The sequence below is a fragment of the Plasmodium malariae genome, assembly GCF_900090045.1.
Source record: "Plasmodium malariae genome assembly, chromosome: 12".
Classification (NCBI taxonomy): domain Eukaryota; phylum Apicomplexa; class Aconoidasida; order Haemosporida; family Plasmodiidae; genus Plasmodium; species Plasmodium malariae.
In genome coordinates this window covers 879,904-904,616 of record NC_041786.1, presented here as the reverse complement: position 1 = coordinate 904,616, position 24,713 = coordinate 879,904, and the positions used below count along the sequence as shown (strand labels likewise).

At 26.4% G+C, this 24,713-nt stretch overlaps 8 protein-coding genes across 8 annotated transcripts; 6 read left to right on the top strand and 2 right to left on the bottom strand.

The window, feature by feature from the left end:
• Nucleotides 1-145: 145 nt before the first annotated feature.
• Nucleotides 146-2,104, top strand: PmUG01_12029000 (conserved Plasmodium protein, unknown function; the record flags this gene model as incomplete). The annotated part of the gene is made up of 1 exon (XM_029006494.1): nt 146-2,104. The coding sequence occupies one exon, from the start codon at nt 146-148 to the stop codon at nt 2,102-2,104; it is 1,959 nt and encodes a 652-aa protein (XP_028862977.1).
• A 1,529-nt stretch (nt 2,105-3,633) lies between these two features.
• TRAP (sporozoite surface protein 2, putative) lies at nt 3,634-5,526 on the bottom strand (the record flags this gene model as incomplete). The annotated part of the gene is made up of 1 exon (XM_029006493.1): nt 3,634-5,526. The coding sequence occupies one exon, from the start codon at nt 5,524-5,526 to the stop codon at nt 3,634-3,636; it is 1,893 nt and encodes a 630-aa protein (XP_028862976.1).
• Nucleotides 5,527-10,122: 4,596 nt separating this feature from the next.
• Nucleotides 10,123-12,095, top strand: PmUG01_12028800 (conserved Plasmodium protein, unknown function; the record flags this gene model as incomplete). The annotated part of the gene is made up of 3 exons (XM_029006492.1): nt 10,123-10,591; nt 11,047-11,771; nt 11,979-12,095. 3 exons carry the CDS (start codon nt 10,123-10,125, stop codon nt 12,093-12,095), a joined length of 1,311 nt encoding a protein of 436 aa, XP_028862975.1.
• A 906-nt stretch (nt 12,096-13,001) lies between these two features.
• Nucleotides 13,002-14,250, top strand: PmUG01_12028700 (conserved Plasmodium protein, unknown function; the record flags this gene model as incomplete). The annotated part of the gene is made up of 3 exons (XM_029006491.1): nt 13,002-13,038; nt 13,221-13,480; nt 14,062-14,250. The coding sequence occupies 3 exons, from the start codon at nt 13,002-13,004 to the stop codon at nt 14,248-14,250; spliced, it is 486 nt and encodes a 161-aa protein (XP_028862974.1).
• Nucleotides 14,251-15,231: 981 nt separating this feature from the next.
• On the top strand, nt 15,232-17,381 carry PmUG01_12028600 (conserved Plasmodium protein, unknown function; the record flags this gene model as incomplete). Its single annotated transcript, XM_029006490.1, has 5 exons — nt 15,232-16,154; nt 16,444-16,518; nt 16,680-16,730; nt 16,886-17,000; nt 17,316-17,381. The coding sequence occupies 5 exons, from the start codon at nt 15,232-15,234 to the stop codon at nt 17,379-17,381; spliced, it is 1,230 nt and encodes a 409-aa protein (XP_028862973.1).
• Nucleotides 17,382-17,984: 603 nt separating this feature from the next.
• On the top strand, nt 17,985-18,983 carry PmUG01_12028500 (conserved Plasmodium protein, unknown function; the record flags this gene model as incomplete). The annotated part of the gene is made up of 1 exon (XM_029006488.1): nt 17,985-18,983. One exon carries the CDS (start codon nt 17,985-17,987, stop codon nt 18,981-18,983), a length of 999 nt encoding a protein of 332 aa, XP_028862972.1.
• A 604-nt stretch (nt 18,984-19,587) lies between these two features.
• On the bottom strand, nt 19,588-22,432 carry PmUG01_12028400 (RanBPM and CLTH-like protein, putative; the record flags this gene model as incomplete). The annotated part of the gene is made up of 9 exons (XM_029006487.1): nt 19,588-19,783; nt 19,928-20,006; nt 20,269-20,368; nt 20,515-20,574; nt 20,947-21,009; nt 21,122-21,190; nt 21,295-21,401; nt 21,944-22,077; nt 22,386-22,432. 9 exons carry the CDS (start codon nt 22,430-22,432, stop codon nt 19,588-19,590), a joined length of 855 nt encoding a protein of 284 aa, XP_028862971.1.
• Nucleotides 22,433-23,468: 1,036 nt separating this feature from the next.
• PmUG01_12028200 (conserved Plasmodium protein, unknown function) lies at nt 23,469-24,445 on the top strand (the record flags this gene model as incomplete). Its single annotated transcript, XM_029006486.1, has 4 exons — nt 23,469-23,481; nt 23,729-23,794; nt 24,078-24,236; nt 24,408-24,445. The coding sequence occupies 4 exons, from the start codon at nt 23,469-23,471 to the stop codon at nt 24,443-24,445; spliced, it is 276 nt and encodes a 91-aa protein (XP_028862970.1).
• Nucleotides 24,446-24,713: the final 268 nt, after the last annotated feature.

The window sequence follows — 24,713 nt, the reverse complement described above, 5'->3', positions numbered from 1 at the left end:
TATGTAATAGCTAGCCATGAGGGTATATGCTAATGAAAACGCTCTCATAAATTATGTCCCTACCCCCTCTACCCCTTTTCCTCATTTATCCGCATCGTGAATATATATAAATCATTGGCATATGATTGATGAGGAAAAAAAAAAGATGTCCGACTTTCTAGGAACAAGAATTACAAATCTGGATGTGTCTGAAATAAGAAAAGAGTTTAGTAAAAAGAGAAAACATTTTGATGAATACGATTTTTATGTTTTTTACAAAAATTTAGTTGCATCGGATAAAAAGAGAAAAGGAAAAAGAAGCAAGAAAAGTGGTAATAAAGAGGAAGAATTCAAACCGTGTAATTACGTATCAAGTATATACAAAAGTAAGAAAGTAGTTAAAAAGAGCATATATGATTATATAGATGATGAAGATAATATATATGAAGACATAGTGACCAATGAGAATTTTGCAGATGACAAAAATTTTACAGATAACATTAGCTTTACCTTTTTTAATGAAAGTATTTCATATACATTACTGAGAAATAACAATTATATTGATGGTATACCAATTGGAGTTGATCTTAAAATAAAGAATAATAATAAGAAAGAAAGTTCTTGGAGAAGTGAGGAAAAAAATTTATCCCAACATTTACCTGATTTATCGTCGGCTGCTACACCTCGTGAGAAGTATGATATTCCACCAAGGTATATTTACAAAAATAAAGAAGAAGATATTGAAAATAAAGGAAGTTTACCATCAGTAAGGTATTGTAATGATAAATTAAGCAAGACGAATGAAAATGGACAGGAGTTGAGAAAAAAAGAAAATACTAAAGGTGGAAATATAAAAGTGGTGCAAAAGGCACAAAATGCACGCAAGGAAATAGGCCCAAAATTGCCCGATATTTTTGAAGAGATCAGAAAGAATATTGGAAATGATAATAATGATAATAATGAACGGAATGAAAATGAATACATAAATATTTTATCCTATAAGAACCACATTATTTTAATTAAAATGAAAGAGCAGAGAGAATTCGAAAAACGAATTAAGGAGTTATATGTACCAAAAAATAATTTTGAGGGAGCTTTCTTTCAAAATAATGTAAATAGTATATATCAGAAAAAAAAAAAAGAAGTAAGTTCACTCTGTAATGATTTTTCGAAAAACACAGGAGGTCATCGTAATATAGAAATGGGGAGTATATCTGGAAAAGGCTCCTTTTTTTCTGCGGATAGAGGAGATAAGAAAATGTTCAGTCATGTTCCGGACGATAGTTACTCGGACAGCTCTGTAGAGAATGTTTATGCGAGTTGGCAGCATAAGAAATTATATGATGAATGCACCTCGGAAGTTGAAGAAGGGGGAGGGAGAGGGGGAAGCGGTGTTCATAGTCGTAGCAGTAGTGGTGATAGTAGCCGAAGGAGCATGCAGATTACCCGTGCTTTCCCGTTCGTCATGTGTGATCCGTCCTTTTTGCACGCGAACGAAATGCACATTTGTTACAAATTGTACCATTTTTTTTTTTGTTCGAAAAAGAAAGATAGAAAAAATGGAGGTGAGAGTTATCGAAACGTGGAAGAGTTAAAGGATTTATATATACGATACTCCAAGTTAATAAGAATAAATAACGAAGATGTTTTGAGCAAAAATGAGTTAATAAATTTGTACGTCCCGAAGAAAAACTGGGTACAAGCCAACAATAGCGAGATAGGAGATGAAAATTGCAAAAATGAAATTTATGTTTTAAAGAATAGAATAAATTTTAATAACGATTTAAAAAAAAAAAATAGATTTTGTTTTTTTTGCAAAATGAAGGAAAATAAAATAAGAGTAAAAAACATTTTTAGCAGTAAGGAGCGTGAAGAATTCACTGAACTAATGAACAAATTTAAAATATTTTATCTAGATTTTTACACAGATCAGATAATAAATGAAGACTTAAATACGAATTTTCAAATTTATAATTATGAATTTTCTAAATGTGTTTATGACAAATTAAATATTTCAAATGTGTATAAGGGTAATGCAAATTTGGAAAAGGATAGCACTCCAACCTTATGTGACAGTTTCCTGAACATTCCGCAGTTCATTTTTGAATCTATTTTTTCGTCTTAAATATATAAAACGTTATGCGCATTTTGCGGATTTTATTACCATGTAAAACTTTTTCCCCATTCGGACAAACTCAGAAGATTCTTGTCATATTGTACATTCGTCACTTTTATGTACAATTGATTTTAAGAAAACAAGGACCCGTGAAATTTAATTGGATTTCCCACCTGATACGGATGAATTGAATATAGTTTATGCGTGTTGTTGACATTGTTAACTTTGTTGATGAGTTTTTTTTTTTTTTTTTTTTTTTTTTCGAATCATCCTTTTTTTAAAGTATCATTTATTTTGATTACTCCCCTTTTTAATCTTTTCATACCCTTTATGCTTTATATTTTATTATTATTATTATTATTATTATTATTTTTTTTTTTTTTTTTTTTTTTTTTTTTTTTCTATGCGTTTACAATTGTAAAATGTGTTTAAGAGCGGAGCGATGCCTTAGTTTCATTGCCCGCTGAGTTTATGTACTGCTTGGAAATTCGATTTACTACCATGCATAGATATATGCACGTGTGTAAATACGTGTAAGTAAATTCACAAGTATATATATATGCATGTATATTTATCAGTAAATTCACAAGTATATCCACATTGTATATGTATCTCTATTTATCTGTAAATTCACAAGTATATCCTTATGTATCTGTATCTATATGTATAAGCAAATTCACAAGTATATCCTTATGTATCTGTATCTATATGTATAAGCAAATTCACAAGTATATCCTTATGTATCTGTATCTATATGTATAAGCAAATTCACAAGTATATCCTTATGTATCTGTATCTATATGTATAAGCAAATTCACAAGGAACCCTTATATGAAAACCCCTTAATTACCACAACAAACAATTTTTTCATTATTGTGTGCTAGCATGTGCAATTATGAAAAATCACATCTATCTACCTTATCTTTTGAGGATTAAAAAAATGATGGGTAAATAATATTTAATTTTACTTGTTTATAAGTTCTTGTTATTCTACTAAAAATATAGTTAATCACAAATGATGGCAAAATTATAACACAGGATATTAGTGAAATTTAATTAAAAATAATAAAAGCATAAATGAAAGCTAAAATGAATGGACAAAAAAAAAAGAAAAAAAAAAAAAAAAAATATATATATATATATATATAAAAGGGATAAACGAATAAAGGAATAGAGTAATAAGGGAATAAACAAATAAAGGGAGGATTAAATAAAAAAATACAGGAACAATTCAACTAGCAAGAACAGTGTTTTACGATATTGTATTATCGAGGGGAATAAATATTCCGTATTTTGTTATGTCTACATGCGAATGTGCCCACATCGCATAAATATGTACCCGCACATACATACATATGTATGTATATGTATGCGGGAATGCACATACGGATGCATGTACTTATAAATGTAAGTAGAGCGCACATGTTGGGACATATATTTTCACATGCGCACTTGTTCGTGCCCGTGCGACTGTTTTTCCCTTTCCGAGGAGGTTCTTATTTGCATACATACATTACAGTACTGAGTACTGGCTTCAATTAATTCCAGTCGTTATCTTCTGGTAGTTTGAATTGGTCATTCTCAGTAAGATCCTTATCTTCCTCTGGAACTGCATCATCGAAAGGTGTATTTTCAGGTGTTAATCCAGATGCAGCACCATGGGAAATAAAGTTGTAAGCAAATCCAGCACATCCTATTAAAGCTAAACCTCCAATAATACCTCCAGCAATTTTATAATTATTATTTGAGCTCCGTTTTCCATTATCTTCTCTTTGTTCATAATTTGGACTTTCACGTGTTTCATCATATTCAGGATTGGCATTATAAGAATCCCTAGGTGACTCTGTATTAGTGTCTACTTTATGTGGTCTTGCAACTCGATCTTCTGGACCATTATTATTTGGACTCTTTGAATAATTATGATTATAGTTACTTCTATTTTTTTCATTACCTATTGGACTGGGGATATGGGTATAAGCTTTTCCAGAATAATCATTATTAGAAGGGGAACCTGGATGTTCATTATTTCCAAAATTTGGGCCTCCATCTGGATTGAGAATATCTGGTTGTCTTTGTTTTCCTGGTAAATCATTTGGAGCTTGTGGGAAATTATCTTCTACATTTTCGTTACCTTCTGGTTCAACTGGTAAGGATTCTCCCTCTTGAGGTCGTTCCTCCAGTCCTTCTGGTAAATTAGAATTATTCTTGTTTTCTTCATCTTCTTTATCACTAGGTAAAAGTTTATCTTTACTTTCTGAATTTGGTTCATCAGGATTTACATCGAATACATCACCTCGACGTGGTGGTCTATCCTCTGGTCTATCCTCTGGACTATTCTCTGGTCTATCCTCTGGACTATTCTCTGGTCTATCCTCTGGTCTATTCTCTGGTCTATCCTCTGGTCTATCCTCTGGTCTATCCTCTGGTCTATCCTCTGGTCTATCCTCTGGTGGAGCAACTTCATCTTCTTCTGGGACATCTAAACCCTTCCTAAAATTTGGATGATGATCATCATCATCGTTTCCACCTGGTCTATTAATATCTCGTATATTTGGAGGGAGAACAGGTGCGACTGGAGGTACAACAGGACAATCACCATTATCACATGATTCAGTCATTTCACTTGTACATCCTGCATGTAATATATCCCTTGATCTATGTTTGGTTCCCTTTCCACAAGTAACAGAACAAGAGGACCATTCTCCCCATGGGCCACATTGCGCAGTTTTTTCTACCTCATTACATATTTTTTGTAGAAAAGGTTTCATAATGTTTACTGCATTACTCCAAGAAGCTTGTGCATATAAATTACATTCACGTACTCTTGGAGGACAACCAGCTAACAGTTTATTGAATTCATTATCAATACCATTACCAACACCAACGATTGCAAACTTGACATTTTTTTTTCTTAAGTCCCCTACTAAATTTACAACACGAAATTTGTAATTTGGAACTCCATCAGTTATAATTACAACTAGTTGTACAGCCTCACTTCTATTAACTCTATCCTTAAGATGTAAAAGCACATCTGTTAAGGCAGCGGACATGTTAGTAGTTCCACTGGGGCGATATCTTTTAAACTGAGCTAGTACATTTAATGCCTTTAATCTATTAATAGATTCACTACTACCTAATCTAATAAGTTCTTTAGAAGTGTTACCAAAAAGATTCACAGAGAGATTAATGGCATCTTTTGAAATATTTAAATTTTTTATCATACCAAAGAGCATTGGCATTATCTTAGATTTCCAGTTTTCTTCTCCTATACTTCCCGATCCATCTACTAATAAGTATAAATCCACCTGTTCATTACATACTTGTTCACTGTATTTTACTTCATCCACAATGGAACCATTACCATTCAACAATGTACTAATGTATAGAATAAGCACAACAACTAAATAACATTTATTCTCGAACAACTTCATAGCTTCTATATTTACAAAAAAATGAAAGAAAAAAATGAGAGTGAAAAATGAAAGAAAAGAATGAGAGGGAAAAATAAATGAAAAACTGTTATTTTACTCTACTTTTTTGCATGCACATTAATGTGCTTATATGTATGTACACGTATATGCATATGTGTATGTATGTTTATATGCATATGTATATGTGCATCCATCCCATATAATGCCGTCGTTACAACCTTGTATATTTTTATGTACACGAAACGGAATAAATGTGTATTTTTAATGTAAGTTCATGGGGTTTATTAAAATGCATGTAGTGGCTATATTTTTGTGAAGTTTTTTTTTTTTTTTTGTCTTATTTAACATGTATATATATATATGTTTATGCATATATGGTACATATATATATATATGGAATGTGCATATATATGTGTGTGCATATATGTTACATATATATATATGGAATGTGCATATATATGTGTAGGTATATATGTATACACCTATATCCATGAGCGAAAGGATTAAAAAAATTTACAAATTATGTTACAATAACAACACGTTGGAGTGAAAAAGTTTGTGTGCAATTAGTAAGACATGTACTGTTGATGCGTAAGGAATTATTTTATTAAAAAAAAAAAAAAAAAAAATGAAAAACAAGCATGCAAAGAGATATACATACAAGAATAACAGACAGACTGCATAGTAGACAGATGAAATGGCAATTTAATCGAATGTGTATTGTTCAGAGAACAGACTAAAATTAAGTGTAAAAATATATATGTGCACGTAAATGTATAACATGTCTATGTATATTCACGTATATTTTTTAATGAAAAGCTTATTATACTCGGAACATGTTTGAACATTACGAAAAAAGAACAAGAGAAAAAAAGGTGTTTACATGTTGTAGAAGGGGTTATAAATATATATGCATATGCACCCATATGTAGGTGTATATGTATATACATGTATATGAATGACTGTATATGTATGGGGTGTATGTATATGTGTGTGTATATTTTTGCGTATATATTTGCTTATATATTTACGTATATATTTGCGTATACGTGTATGTATTTTACGGGAAAAGGTGGGAATTGAATTAATCTGCAAAAATAAAAATTATTTTTGTTTGGTTCAGGATCTTATCCAATTTCAGGGGTATATTTTACATTTAAAAACTATAATAAGTTGAAATATTCAATTTATTATTCTTCGTAACGTTTTAAAGGGCAAACGAAAAAATAAAGTAAAAGAAAAAAAACAACGAAACAGGGAAACAAAAAAGCTTCAAAGACAGTAATAAAGACAGTAAAGACAATTAAAGACAAGCAATATAAAAAGCGTTTTTCTTAAAATTTATGTAAACCAAAGAAACTTAAAGTGGCAATAATAAAAAAAAAAAAAAATATATGAAGAAGATAAAGGGAAAAATTGTTAAACACACAATAATTATAGATGTTTAAATATATTGATTAAATATAAAAATGTGTAAAATTTTTTTATTATGAAAAAAAAAAAAAAAAAAAAAAAAGCCCAAATATTTTTGATAAAAAATAATATAACGAAAAAATAGTTTGGTTGTAATATGTTAAATTAAAAGCGTAGTAAAAAATTGGCTTATGATCGAAAATTGTATATATATACAAATACATATACAACTTTATGAACTGAAATGAGAAATATTCGTGAGAAGCAGACTTAAGCAGATGCATGTTAAATTAAAAAATAAAAAAAGAAGAACATGGTAACACATGTCACGTGTACATGTAAAAATGAATTTATAAAAGTTCAAAACTTTCGAGTGAATAATAACAACAACAAGTTTTTCGTGATATTTATATCTATACAACAGTAATGTTCATTTGAAAAAAAAAATATACATATATATATATATATATTTGTACATATTTATGCATATGCAGATATATTTGTTCATATATATACATACATATATATATACATACATATATATACATACATATATATATATATACATATATATATATATATATATATGTATAACAATCAATATAGAAGACAAAAGATTCATAAAAAAAAAAAAAAAGTTGAAAAAGCAAGATCTCTCTTTTATTCGCACTTTTAACATTTTCATCTTATTAAAATGCAGTTGTGCCATTTTGAATGCATTCTCTTGTCTTTACATGCACTTAATTTTCTCTTCTGCTTGCATTATTAAAAAAAAAAATGCATTCAGTAATACTAGCCATAAGATTATAAGATAACACTGAAAAAACAAAATAAAACAATAACGCTTAAAATACCTTTTTATGAGTATTTTTTTCTGCATTATTCTCTTAAATGGTATAGACCTTAATTACGTCATATTTTTTATGTGCACACAAAAAGATGACAACTGAGACTTTTCAAAAAAAAAAAAAAAAAAAAAAAAAAAAAGAAATCTATATTATTGGTACGATACTTCTTTTTTCATTTCCACAGAGTGTAAGTATTATTGTTATAATTTTTTCTCTTTTTATATTTAACAAATTTCATAAAATTAAAAAAAAATTCTTTTTTCCTTGTACATTTTGCATGCGTAAAATTAAGCAAGGGGAAATAACGAAAAAGGGAAGGTAAGCATAATAAAAGACAGAAAAAGTCTTGTTACATTTTTAATCATAATCAAATATATATATATATGTGGGATATTTATCAAGTTTTTAGCTGTTTTGTGAATATTTTACGCAAATATTTTTATGTTTACTATTTTATATGAAGCACAACTTAGAGAGAGAACAGGGGAAATATTTTAACATTATTGTAGTACACCTTAAATATAGTATACATATATATATATGTATATGTGTACTTATTTATTTTTTTTTTTTTGAGTTCCTCACACTTCCGAATTTTCAAAATATATATATATCCAAAATGCATATTTGAGATGATGTTAAAATGGTCTTCATAATAATTTTTTCTTTCTTATATGATGACGATTAATTTTATTAAATGATTTTTCAACCGTGCAAAAATATTAATCAGAAGGAATTAATATTTTGCTTAATTCAGATAAACATATAAATGATATACCAAAAAGGTATAGCTTATTTAGACAATCGTAATGAGGGAAAAGAGGAAACAATTTTTCTAAAAATATGGAAGGCGTTTTTCTTTTTTTTTTTTTTTTTAATTTATATCGTATTTATTATGCAAAGGGACAAAATTCCCTAATTATTAGGGATATATATAATTTTTACTTGCTTTATATTTTGTATATATCGAACACATGAAGCATTCAGTTAAATATATATGTGCACGTATATATACATATGCAAATATAAGCATATAGATATTATATATATTTTTTGTGCTTCATCATTTTAACGAAATGGTCATCATAACAAAAATGAAATTATCGAGAACATTCCAAAAATATTTTTTTACAAATGACAGGTTACATTACAACCTCTTCCCGTAATATATTATTTTTATTTTGTTCATACATATATTTATCATTCCTCAGTTAATCCTTTTAGCTTTTTTCTATTATGTCCTTTTATATCCATAAAAATAAAACCCATTGTTCCATATATATTATTAGATGTATTTATATGTACCTGTGAAATAGGTTGTGTAATATAAATACAATCTCCTAAAACAACTAAAGAGGTGTTCATAAGTTTTGCTCTTTTAAACATTACATTATAAAAAAATTAATTTTTAATTTTGGAGTTTATTGTACATTAACAATTTCTATTATTTGTGAAAGAGGAAAAAAAAAAAAAAATGAAAAAAGAGGAAAAAAAATGTTTTATTTTCTTATATATATATTATGCTGCTACTTATCTGAATTTAACAAAATAAAAACGATAATTATATAATTTTTGTTCTTTTTATTTTCCTCGCATCCATGATATTATTTATTTTTTCTTTTTATCGTATTTTTGGAAAAAATAAAAATTATAAGATTATATTTTTTTTTGATGATATATTTTTTCTTCAGTTTTTCATTTTCACAGAAATGAGAAATTATTCCTTCATATTTTAATTTAAAAAAAAAAAAATAAAAAAAAAAGCAGTTTTTCTTGAATAAACTAATAAAAAGAAAATGTATATAGTGTTATTTATATTATATCAATTTTTTACTCTTTCTATTGCTTCATCTTGTTTTTTTTTTTTTTTTTTTTTATATTCAATATTTTTATAGTAACTCCTTGTTACAATATCCCTATACGTTAAACATGCTTATTAGCAGTTATTCATAAAATTGATAATGTAAAATAATTAAATTGTATTGAAACATATATACAAGAATTTATATCGGGAGTTCGAGCTGTGAATAATATGTATATATATCATATATACATATCTATGCTGATATGCATATATATAACATATAGCGCTCTTTTAACTATTTTACCTTAGAGAATAAAGACAACATATTATAACTGTCACAGTCGTACCTTATAATATCAGCTTAAAATAAAATTGCCCTATATACTGGATTTTAAACATTTCCACTTTTTTAGCATATAAAAAATGAGGGGGATATGATCATAAATATATACTAACAATGACACATCTTTAATTTGCAGAAATATATTTTATATATAATAACATAATATCAGAAAAAAAATAAAAAACAAAATGAAATCATTTAACAGTTCCTTGATTAGTGATAAAAATAAAGCAGATGAAGTTAACTCCTTAAATAGCAATTTCGGAATTCAACAACATACCCTGTGTTCAAATAAAAATGAAAATGAAAAAAATTTTAGTTTAAACAGTTCCATTAATATTACGAATAACACAGCTAACGTATATAATGATAAAAATAATGTAATGATAAATGAAAATATAAATTTTAAAAATAATTTTGCTAATTTGTTAAATAATAATGGTACCAACACGTACCAAGACAAATTAAATGGTGTATCAAAATCAGGTGTTGATAATTCAAATAAAACAGATAACAACACAAATGATGAATTTAAGAAAAACAATGAAAAAAATGATTTGCAAATTAATAATCAAAATGGAAATATTAGCTTGGAAAATAAGTTTAACTTTAACAGTTCTTTAAAAATTAGAAAATCTCTTACGGAGCAGTTATGCGGTAAGAAAAATGTAAAAAAAAATATTATAAAAAATAGAAAAGAAAAAAATATATATACATATATATTATAAAATACATAAAAAAAAAAAAAAAAAAAAAAATATATATATATATATAATATAAAATACATAAAAAATAAAATGAAAAAAAAAAGTAATTTGTACCGCGTTGTACGTGTGTCTGATATGTGCATAGATTTTCATAATGTATCAATTTTGTAATGACTGTTATTGCATTGGAAGTGTTCAACATAACTGTGTTGAAAAATTTATGATAGAGATAGCTCGTCCACAGTTACCGTATGTATCCACGTACCAAAATATATAAATGCATACCTAAATATATGAATACATACCCACATAAATACATATATATGAACACACATTAACTCATATTTTCATACACCTGTAAAAATGCGATCGCCGTCACTTCTTTATCTCCCTCTCCCCTTTCAGAGGAAATATCAATGAAGCTAGGAAAAATATTCATATGCAAATCGTACCTAGAGACATACGTATTTGAACAAAGCCCGTACATAATGAACTTTATTTACCTGAAGGACGATATGGGTGAATCGAAAAATAGAGTTTTGAATTCCTTACTGTTAAGCTCCTTTTGTAATTTAATATGGAATAATAATATTTACAAACATGAATATTTAATTTCAAAAGAAATATTAAGTAAATATTTTAAAGCGATAGAAAAAAATCCGGACAAAAACAACTGTTGTATTGTACCAATATATAACCTTGATAAAATAAAAATGGTTTTAAATGACCAAGACAAAAATATAAAAATTCTTAAAAAAAAAAAATTGTGTATAAAAAAAAATAATGAAAACCTTTTATTTATTTTAAATATTATAAAAAATAATTTTTCGGAAATTAAAATAAAAGCGCAACGAATTATTCAAAGATTGCTATTCAGATTAGATATATTAGACAAACTTTTTATATTAAAAAATAATACTGTTTTTTTTTCAAATAAATATGAGTTTAATAAATTCAAATTGATGGAAATTTTAGATTTTTTTAATTCTTTTAATATAGATAATCAACTTCAAAAAATTAATAAAAATATTACAGAACTGGTAAAGGAAAAAAAAAATTTTCAAAATTTTCTTTACGCAGAAAATGAGTTTACATCTTCTTTGAAGAGCACCATAGCGAAAAATGAGCAGGTAAGTGTTATTTGTATAATAGCATATTGAAAAAAATAAAATAAAATAAAATAAAATTTTAAATTGTCATTTTGTAAAGAGAAAAATTTGCTCAATTGTAATGTAATATTCGGAGTCACAAAACGTCGAAATGAGCTTATTTCTTTTCTTTTCTTTTCTTTTCTTTTTATTTTACATATATTTATTATTTATGTTCAACTTTTGTAGGATATCACGGAGCTAAAAAGCACAACATCCGAGATAAGCATTAACTTAGAAGAGAACAAGGAGTATCTGTACCATTTAAATGCATTTGAAAGGGAAGAAAATTATGAAATGCTTTAATGAAGCTTTTTCTTTTTTTTTTTTCCCCTCTTTATTTAGACGTCCTAGTACCTTTTTATTTAGCATATTTACCTATTTTTTGCTGTTATTTTTTGTGTAAATTTTCCTTCTTGTGGTTTTTTGTTTTTTTATCATTTATCTTTGACTTTTTATTTCTTACTTTTGTTTAATTCTTTTTTTTTTTTGCCTTTTAAATTTCACAAGTTTGATGTGGTTATCACTTTGACTCTTTTTATTTTTTTATAACATTTCAATGTATATATTTAATTTATTATTTAAGATTGTTATATTTTTATTTTTTACATGGTATATTATTCATATTAATTTGTACATAAAACTAGCTTAATATACATTTATATATAAACAGCTAAAATGAGCAAAAGTGTAATTACCTACAAAAATGGTAGTAACCCGCAATGTGATGAATTTTCAATCTCGCTTTGTTACAACGGTGTGCATATAATATGGGCATAACGTATATACACCTGAGCAGTAAGTTTAATTGTGAATAGAATAAAAATGCTATAACAAATATGCCTATGTTAGTCATTGTAAATGAAGCAATATTCAGAGCAACATGTAAAAAAAAAATATTAGTTGATATTTTGTTTTCGCAAAAAAAAAAAAAAAAAAAAAAAAAAAAAAAATAAAAAAAATGAAAAAAATAAAAAAACGCGAATAATAATGTAAAAAATGATAGAAGAAGCAATAAAAATAAATGAGAAGTTTATTCTTTTTCGAATAAATAAATTTTTAAAAGGAGCAAAAATTTTCATAAATATTCTAATTCACTTAATGGATTTATTTAATTGGCAACTTTGTTTTTTTTAGTACGTTCTTCCTTTTTTTTTTTTTTTTTTTTTTTTTTTTTTTTTATGATAAAAGGAATACAAATATTATGAAAATATGTTTCATTCTCGCTTTCCAAGTAGAAAAATAATTCGTAATTCAAAAAAGGAGCAGAGTGTATATACATATGTGAATGTGCGTTTGGAATTATGCGCCTATAAGTATTGTATATATACCTACATATGTGTACATACATATGTGTACATACACATGTGTACATACGTGTATATGAATAGGTATATATGTGCATATTCTCCTTACTCCTTTTCATCCTAGAGAGTATTGGCTGCGAAATTTTTACAACCGCAAAAACGATAAACCGACATGACCAACTTACGACTAAACATAACAACAACAGCTTAACCGATGTGTATGAGTGCTATGAGGTTTTAAAGAATTTTAAAAAGAAAAGCACACTGAAGAATTCATTAAAAAGATATAGAGAAATAGTTCAAAAGGAAACTAAAAGAAAAGGCTATAATTTCTATTCTGGGTGGCCTCCAAGAGATAGAATAAAAATTACAGATGATGAAAAGGTAACTAAGAACGGAAATATTAGCCAATATAACATGTTCTACATAAGTATGTATATTTACCTTATGTATTAATAAGCACGTGCCAACTTTGTTAACTGTGTTTTTTATATTTTTACTTGAATGAAACAGAGTTTCGTTAAAATAGGTAAATGGCGCTGATATGATGCTTCATATAAATATATATATGTACATTTTTATATGAATGTTCCTACTTGTATATATGAATGTTCCTACTTGTATATGTGAATGTTCCTACTTGTATATGTGAATGTTCCTACTTGTATATGTGAATGTACCAACTTGTATATATGAATGTTCCTACTTGTATATGTGCATGTACCGACTTTTATATATGAATGTACCAACTTGTATATATGAATGTTCCTACTTGTATATATGAATGTACCATCTTGTATATATGAATGTTCCTACTTGTATATGTGAATGTACCAACTTGTATATATGAATGTTCCTACTTGTGTATATGAATGTGTCCATTTGTATACGTTAATATATCTGCATGTATAAATACACATTTTTACCGTTTTTACGCCCATGCAATATTACGTAAAATTTATCAGTTGGGACTCTATGGGCGGAAAATGTTTATAATGAACAGAGTAAAAGGAATTAAAGAAAAGGAACCTAATCTATGTATATGTTGCAAAAATAAGAATATCCTTTTTTTTAATAAATCTGAATTTGAGTCATTGTTAAAAAACATGGGTTTCATAAAACATCAACTGGAGGAATTTGCAAAAAAAATTTGACCAAAATGTGTGTGAAGTTAGCTTATGCAATAATACCTTTTCATGATATATGAGAAATGTATATTTTTTGCATTCCTTTTATTTTTCCCATTCATTTTGTATAGAGACTGTGCATGCATGTGTTCATGTATGCATATATATATATACACATATATATGTATATATTTACTTATTCTTACATGTACATACGATCCATACACTTGTTTTGGCGCTAGCTGATGTATTCACAATTCACAAAATGAAAAATTGCGCTCCACTTCACACGTTTTATTTGAAATTATTTCAGAAAAGATAGGTGTTCATTTTTCTTTCCATTTCTTTTCTTCATTTTTTTTCACTTTTTTATTTTTTCCATCCTTTTTATTTTTTTCGTTTTCCAAATAAATTTTATATAGTGCTCAAAATAGCTAAATTAAAATATAATGAGGTTAAACTTTACGAAGCGAACTTGTGTTAATGCATATGAAGTATAGCGTAATAAATGACAATAAACAAAACAAAATTAATGCTAAAAATTTGCAACTGCTATTTTTTCGTAAAGAATTGAATTATTCATAGTAGATTTATTTAATTTATTTTCATTTTTATCTTCATTTTTATTTTCATTTTTTTATTTTCATTTTTTTATGTTCATTTGTATTTTCATTTGTATGTTCATGTATTTCAGTTCTTTTTTTCTATTTTGTGAAATTTCATAAATTTGAAATGGAAAAATAAAAAGAAAAAAGATCCAAAAGGCATGTAGGTATAAATACAATTAACAAGATAAAGAGATGATTTTTAAAATGAGCTCAATCATATTGTAACACCTAAATAAGAATAAACGTTAACATAAATGTAATGTCTATTATTAGTGCTAAGAAAATGTATGCATAATATAATGAAGCTTTCAAGTGTTAGTATTTGTTCTACATTTTCTGTGTATATATGTACATATAAAAATATACTTAATATAGTTTTCAAAGGTTATATATATATATAATGAAAGAGAATGCGGCGAACAATTCCTTTACTGCATATACGAAAAATACAGTCATTAACTCCGATTTTGGAAATATAACAAATAAAGAGAAGGGGAAAGAGAAGAGGAAAGAAAAGGGGAAAGAGAAGGAAAAAGAGAAGAGGAAAGAAAAGGAGAAAGAGAAGAGGAAAGAAAAGGGGAAAGAGAAGAGGAAAGAAAAGGAGAAAGAGAAGGAGAAAGAGAAGGAGAAAGAGAAGGAGAAAGAGAAGGAGAAAGAGAAGGAGAAAGAGAAGGAGAAAGAGAAGGAGAAAGAGAAGGAGAAAGAGAAAGGAAACGAAAAGCAAAGGAACGAAATGAATTTAATGAAAGTATCAAAAGAAATGAATGAAACGAAAGTAGTGAAAGAAACGAATGAAACGAAAGTAACGAAGGAAGAAGAAAAATCATTTCTAGAGTATTCATTAAGCGACGTTTCAATTTCGACCGTGAGTAACAGCACAGGTATTGACTCTGATTTGTATAATAACGTAATTAAGGAAATTAAAAAAGAAAAAAGGAGAAAAAGAAGACTGAGGAAAAAGGAAAGAGAAAGGGAAAGGGAAAAGGAAGAGGATAAGGAAACGGAAAAGGAAAGGGATAAAGAAAAGGATAAGGAAAGGGATAAAGAAAGGGATAAAGAAAGGGATAAGAAAAACGAAAAGAAAAATGATAAGAAAAGCGAAATAGAAAAGGACATAGTAACAGACAAGGAGGAAGACAATGAGGAGAAAAGAAGACCAAAGAAAGATACATCACATGCACTTAGACTAAAAGAGGAAAAAAAAAAACAAAAAAAAAAGAGAAGAGTTTCAAAGGAAAGAAATGATAGTGAAAGAAGGCATAAAAAAGAAAAAGACAGAAAAAAAAATAAAAAACATAAAAGGTCTAAATCGAGGAATAACTGGTAACAGTATTCACGCATGCGTATCCCTCAACATAAGGCATAACTATTACTTTTAAGCGAGTTGCACATGCTAACGAGCATATATGAACATTTGCATGTATGAATATTCGTATGTATGCATATTCGTATGTATGCATATTCGTATGTATGCATATTCGTATGTATGCATATTCGTATGTATGCATATTCGTATGTATGCATATTCGTATATATGCATATGCATATATATATACGATATGATGTACCACGCCGTCACGCGGTTTATATTTTATGTTTAATCCCTTCATAGCGTATACAACGAAAATATACCAAAGGACCCATTCAACCCTCTACTATTAGCTTACGAAAAAAGGAAAAAGCATAAGTAATAATCAAAAAATATTGCTAAAAATTGCAGATTGTCGCAAAAATTAGAAAAGAACTTCAAAGAAATACTAAAGAAATAATAGAGAAATATTAAAAAAAAAAAAATAAAATAACAACAATATATACATATTTTTAAAACGACTTTCTTTTAAAAAATAGAAAAAGGAATGAGGAGGAATCTGATTTAAGTGGCAAATGGAAGCATGATAGGTAAAACTTACGTGTACAAAAATATTTGATTATAATTGCAGAGTGCTAGTAATAAGAAAAATTTTTATTTGAAAAAATAAGCATATTACCGTCATAAGCATTAATGTTTTTGCCGCATTTTGACTCATTTTATTTGCTCATTTTCAACATACTAGATATGAAACTACATCTGATGAAGATGAAGCAGTAAAAACACAGATGTGCGATAACTCATTTCCCAAAATAGATGTACATGAATTAAGGAAGAATTTATGGAAATCAAAAGCTGGGGTAGGAGAAACAGATGAATAGAAATAAAAATAAAAACGTAAAATTTTATAAAATGTGTGGGGAGAAATGTGTGCAGTGAAAAATGTTAAGTAATATACGCGAAAAGAAAATCAGATTGGAAATTTAAACGAATTACTAAAAAAATTTTGCACAAATTGAACACGCAGTTATTTCATCCTGTTTATTACTATTTATGCGGAAACGTACATATATACGTACATATGCACGTACGTACACATAATTTCATGTACATGTAAACATGTCTATGTGAATCTTTGCGCATTTACATCATTTTATTACATACTTTTACTTTAGGGTGTCTGTGTACCTCAGATAAACCAAGATATGAATGAGAGAAAAAAAGACAAATTATTCAAATGAAAAAATGTTTCCTTAACTTCTTTATTTAAAAATTATTATTTATGCGTATCAGTATATGTATATATATATATATATTATATATGTATATTTTTTTTATTAACCCTTTAAGTTTTATTTTTTCTCTACTTTTTATTTTAAAAGCATTGGAATAATTTTTGAAAAGGTTTGTCTATATGTATAAATGTATATATGTGTATACACATATGTATTTATACGCATATGTATTTATATGCTTATATACAGTACGCACGTTCTTTCCTACGTAAGCTACATATAATGCATTACGATGTTTTCCTTGCCAATTAAAATTTATGTTTATACTAAAGCGATTTATATGAAAATTTTGTTTTTTATATGCGTGCCTGTCTTATTCTGTTTTTTCAATTTATCAACTGAAATGAAAAATAAAAATATGTAAAATTTTAGAAAAAAAAGCAGAAAGGAAAGAAATAAAAGAGTTGAAAAGGGAGAAGTAAAAGGAACAAAAAGACGAAGAAACCACACAAAAAGAAGAAACGGAAGAGAAAAAAAAAAAAAAAAAAAAAAAAAAATTTGATCAAAAGCATTTACCCCCATCATTTATACAACACAAAGAAATCCTAAATGGATAAACTATATGGCGATTATGATAAAGTTGTTGAAAAATATAAAAACAATACCATATATAAAAGAAAAAACGAAAAGGATGGTACATGTATTGGTAAAAAGGAAACTAAAGAAAAAAATACCTCGGATAAGAAAAAAGAGAAAGAACTTGGTAAAAAAGAAAAAGATAAAAAAATTAACGAAAAGAAATTGAAAAAAGAGAAATGTTTTTTAAGTGAAGACTCGTATAGCAAATTTCAACCAAGCGATAATACATTAAAAGAAAATAAAGAATATTCCTTAAAAAATAAAAAAAAAGAGAACGATGAAAATATACAAGAACGAACATTTAATGAATACAAAATAAGAAAAAAGGTTAGCATAGAGATAAACAAAAAAATTTATAGTGATTCAGAAAATATACTAATAAATGATAAATCATTTATAGATCAAAATTTTGGAATTAATGAAAATGATTATATTTCAAAAAAAAAAAAAATTAAAAATGAAGATCAGAAAATTAAAAGAATGTTAAATAAAAAAGATAAAACCAAATTTTTTGTAATTTTCTTATTTGTTTTATATTATATATTTTTTTTTTTTCATTTTATAATTGATATTCAAGTAAATCAAATATACAACATAGTCATAAATACCTTTACAATTATAATAATATCTGTTCTTTTATGTTATATATACTTTCTTAAAACAAGATATAAAAATTTAAAAAAAATTATCTTTTATATTACTACGTATATAAATTTATTATATTCTTTACATATATTTAACACCTTCTTATATTGGTTAAACATTTATTTAAATTTCACCTTAAGTAAAAGAATATACTTAAAATATAAAACTCTTTATAAAAATATTTCTTTTATATTTTCCTACTTCAGTTTTGATGAAATTTTTTTTTTTCTTTTAATTTTTTATGCCTGCTTTTTTCTTACCTCTTTTACATTAACCTTCACATTATTTTATTACATATATAACTTTATAAATTACACATTTTGATTGCCTTCTTTAATCCTTACTCCTGGGATAACAGTGCACATGCATAGCTCTCAAGTTACGGCATATGGTTTATGTTTACATAGAAGAAAAAATATAAAGCATACCTATGCATATATGTATATATATCTATGTATAGGTATATGTATGTATTCGTTCGCCGTAATTCTGTATGTTCTTTTGTAGCTATTATCGATGGGATGAAAAAAGTGTTACATTCATGTTATATTTTATTAAAAAAGGAGTTACAGTATTATTATACCTTGAAAAAGAAAAATGTAAAATATTAGGGTTAATGCTCTACGCAAAGTAAAATAAAAATAGGAGAGTAACGGAAAACGCTTGAAGGTGCAAATGAGCAAATATATATAATATACACACTTCTGTGTATATGTGCATGTACACACATATATACGGGCATGAACTTGTACATAAATATGTATACATATTATACACGAAATAATGTAAAAACAAGCACAAAAATGTAATTAAGGGAATAATGAAGATGGTGCTAGTGATAATGGAAAATAATATAACAAAACAATTTCGTAAATGTGTACATAAAAAAAAAGAAAATAAAAAAAATCCTTGCTAATAATACTATATATCAAACCGAACGATATTCATCATCATATGGTGCATCGAAATTTTTTGCAGTGCCCTCAACAGTTTTATCATCAACATTAATTTCCTTCACTTTTTTCTTATTTCTGCTTTTATTTTTAGAATTTTTCTTTTTTTTTTTCCTGTACTTTTCATAATATTCTATATAACCAGTTTTCAAATTTTTTAAGTTGGGTATGCTGCAGGGGTACTGTTGTAAAGGTTACCAAGTAGAAGGGGAAATTTATGTCTATACATGTGCTGATGTATATATGTATTTATGTATATATGTATATATATTTATATATGCATATGTATGTGTGTATATGCGTAGACGTGTGCACATCTGCACATCTTGTACCTTTGAGCTTAGTACGTTCTGCGTGAAGGAAACATTTTTAACAATATATTCTAGTGTGCTCTCTACAAAAAAAAAAAAAAAAAAAAAATTAAAATAAAATAAATAAATAAAAATATACACAAATACGTAAATAAATAAACAAATAAATACATACGCAAATAAATAAATACATACACAAATAAATAAATACATACACAAATAAATAAATACATATACAAATAAATAAATACATATACAAGTCATATAATAATAAAAATGATTGTAACGTAAACAAGCATATTAATACGTTACTTATTATAATTAATTTATTCTTTCCCTTCGTACCATTGTCAACATTGTAGTAACTTAAAATTATATCATCAATCCTTTTTAATGTATTTTTTTTTTTTTCTATTTTTTGTATTAACTTTTTAGCTTCCTCACTCTATAAATTATTTCGTAATAAAAAAAAGAAAAAAAATCAGTACTTTTTATAAAACAATAATTGATGAGGGTTACAAAAGATAGGAAGTTAATGCGTAAAAACATAATTGAAAAGGGTTATAAAAAAAAAAAAAAAAAAAAAAATACATTAAAATCTTGATAAGCCATAAGCATCATGACATCATCAATTTCGCTAATAAGGGATGGCTGTAAAAAAAATCAAAAATGAAATAAAATAAAGAAATAGGTAAGGATAAAGATAAAGAAATGGGTAAAGATAAAGATAAAGAAATGGGTAAAGATAAAGATAAAGAAATGGGTAAAGATAAAGATAAAGAAATGGGTAAAGATAAGGAAAAAGTTGAACATGCTGAACACGTTCAAAATGGATAGATATGTAAAACAAATGCAATATGATTACAAAATAGTGAGACACTAAAATTTAATAAAATGTAACAAGCCCCCTTGTAAATGACAATGGAGTGTTATGTGTATGTTACAGAAAGTGTAAAACATATATGTACATAGATCTGCACATATCTATATAACTAAATATACAAAATGATAGTTGGAGCGAACCTTTTCATTTACATAGGGAGCCAGTTCTTGTTGAGAATACATTATTGCTTCGTTGATATTACTCTGAATATTAAAAGTAATATATTATGTTTATAAGGTACATCCATATGAACTACCTCATATAAAGCTGTACACGAGGCGTATATATTTTTTTATAGTCTTTATCTGAACTCACGTTCAATATCAATTTCAGTAACTGCTGTTTCTTAAGAAAAAAGACTAAGTCCTTGTGTTTTTTCAAAATCTAAAAATATGTGAAAAAACAATAAATATATGATGCAGGAAAAAGAGATGATATCGAAATGGAGAAAAAAATAAAAGGAAATAAAAAAATAAATTATGTCTTACTCCTTCATCTAAATTATTGATGTGCTCTATAGCCTCCTCAATTTTGTTGTTCATTATTTCACTCTGAATTAAGTACCGTATTTTTACTGTGTCTATAGGCATGTCGGCTGAAAAATAATATGAAAATTAATTGCTTTTTAGATTCTCTAATTGTTAAACAACCAAAAGGAGCACACATACGTGTATATTCGTTTGCATGTGTTTGTTCGGTTGTGTATATTTTCTTGTGTTTGCGCGTGTGTATATGTACGTGTTTATATAGATAGATAGTCATGCACATGTATGTATATATTGTGGAGCCTGCTTTATGCTAGGAGGACTAAAATAGTTCAAATCTAGTTTATAATAATGCATTATTTTATCAAAATGTAATAAAAAAAAAAAAAAATCAGTTCAAGGATGACAGAGTTTTCATCATGCTACATCGTAGTATGAATTTAATGTTTGCGCGAAAATATCATCATTTTTTTTTTTTTTTTTTTTCTATATCGTTCATTTGTTATCACAGTGTCGTATTAGCAGTTTTTCACAGATTAATTTCTTTTTTTTTAAGTTATCATATATTAATATAATGTATGTTACTGCACGTTGTTATGTGTTGTTATATCGTGTAATATCTTATTATGTGTTATCTCTTTCAGGTCAGTACGTTTAACATTTGCCTCCTTTTGAAATTCCTTTGCAACGTCATACATCCGATGAACACAAAAGTAGTTCATTATGACTTCATTTAAATCATTTTCATGTATTTTGGTGTATTCAAATTCCTTTAGCCAATTTTTTCTTAAGAGGGGAAGTAAAAAGAAAAAAAAAAAAAAAAAAAAAAAATTAAGCGTAGGAGTAGGAGCAAAAGTAATCAAATTGTATCACTGAACGTGACACACATTTCATATACTTTAACGGAAACACATTTCTGTTGATGTTTGAATATGCATATTGATACGTATACGCATACTTGTGTACATACGTATATATGCGCACATATGGATTTGTACAGATGCAGTACACTCAGAAGTATACACCTATACATAAACTTGTACATATGTTTATAAATCATTTTCTTAAAGTTCATATGAGACAAAATGTCGTACGGGTTTAAGTACACATGGCAATTTTCATCTATGGAATCTTCAATCATTTGTTATGGGAAAAAAATAAAAAAGTTAAACCGAAAGTGCTTGGATCACAATAATAAAATAATTATAAAATCAGGAAAGTAAAAATAGTTTATAAAAATTTCCTAAATGACAATTAAATGACAATCCGAAACACTGTATGGATAAACATAATAAAAATTGTTTTGAGGATGGGATAAATAAAAAAAAAAATAATGAAATAAAAAAAAATAAAATAAAAATGAATAGTGGAGGGAAGGAGAAACATTAAATCCTCAAACTACTTTTTTTAAAGGTAACAAGTTTATAATAAACGAGTTTCCACCTATTTTTCATATTTTTTTTATCTGTTAATAAATTTACAAATGATCAGATATATACATAGTACGACTGAAATAATAATAAAATAGGTACACACAGTAGTTATAACTACATTGAAATGGATGCACATACATACTTATATATGTGGAAGAAGGTAAGTGAAAAAAAAAAAAAATATTAACTAAAAAAATTAATTTTAAATTGTTACTACATTTGCTACACAGTTTATACGGAATAGCTCGAATAAAATTTATGTATATATCACGAAATAAAGTAAATCGAGAAGTCAAACGTAATAAAGAATATATTTACATTTTCATCGCAAGAAAAAAGAGAAAATAATTAAGAGGATAAATATCTTTATTTCGTTCTTTTTAGCACAATGAAGTAAAAAATGTAGAAACAAAAGAAACAGTTTTTAAAAACAGATAAAAGAGTAAACCTTTTTAGGTACTTTACGAAATGTATATTTATTAACCAATGCCAATAAGATAAAAGAAACGAAAGGAAAGCTTGAAAATATTTTTTGAATGTATTTTTCATAAACGAATTAAATACATGTGTTTATGTACATAGTTATATACATGTAGGTGTAAAAATAATTTTTTTTTTTTTTTTTTTTTTTTTTTTTTTTTTTTTTTTTTTTTTTTTTTTTTTTTTTTTTTTTTTTTTTTTTTTTAATTTTTTTTTTTTGAATTACATGTTATTATGTGAATAGGAGTAAATAAATTAGGAAAAATGTGGCATAGAGGTATTAAACATGCTGTAAAATTAATATATGCAAATATGTTTATATATATATATATGTATGTATAAATGTGTAAATGTATAATTACGCGTATATATACATATGTGCTCATGTTTGTGTGGCATATTGTTATTATCTGTCCGTTCATGGCAATGCGCCCATTGTTGCTCATGTTCAGAATACTACATTGTATATGTTAAACCGTTTTATTTCTTTTTTATAATAATATGAAACTTTCCCAAATATACAGGGGTGTTAACTTTATTGTGCAACTCATGTCGATATGTTATTCGAAAGTGGCATGTTCCCTTGCTGGGTAAGGAACATTAAAAAGTGTCTACAACACGTGAAAGCGTAAACATATACATACGCGAATGTATAGAATATACATCCCTATATATATATATATATATATATATATATATATATATAAACACGAATAATTCAGATGATTTAGCTTTTGAAAAATTAAAATTTGTTTCTTTTAAATGAAATTTTAGTGAAATTCCATTTTGATTATATCTCTTGATTTCTTTTAATATTACGTTTTAGTGCTTTTAATATTTCATTTTTTGCTCTTCATTTTTCAATTTAATTAGGAGTTGACTGTAATGCTAACCCAAGACACAAACAGGTTTTATCGAATCCTTCCCCTAGGTCTAGGGGAATACCAAAATATTTAGAAAAATATATTTTTTACAAACAACCAACAAGAAATCCGAAGTACAAATCTCAATTTATTACCATGTATACTGCCGGTTAGGGGAAACAAAAAAAAAAAAAAAAAAAGGATTTGAAGTGAGATAAAATAGATTCGTAGTAACTGTGAATGAATAAAAGCCATATAATATATATTATGTATCCCCAAACATAATTACAGTTTGGCAAAAATTTATAACATTTTTTCTTCCTTTTTTTCCCATTAATAGGACGGAAGTACAGGCAACAAATTAAAAAAACTGCGTAGAACTAATGTGTGTGTGCACATATTTTTTTTCTTTTTAAGTGTTAAAAACAATTTCATCATAAATTTGAAAAATAAAAAAAATGTGCAAAAGGTAAAAGGGACGAAAATATAAGAAAATAAAAAAAAATTTTACTTTTAAACACAATAATTATAATCACAAAGAAAAATACGGTAAAAAAAAAAAAAAAATTTTTTTTTTTTTTTATGCTAATTATTCCTATTAATAAATAGGTGAAAAGGAAATAATAAAAAAATAAAGAAAATGGAT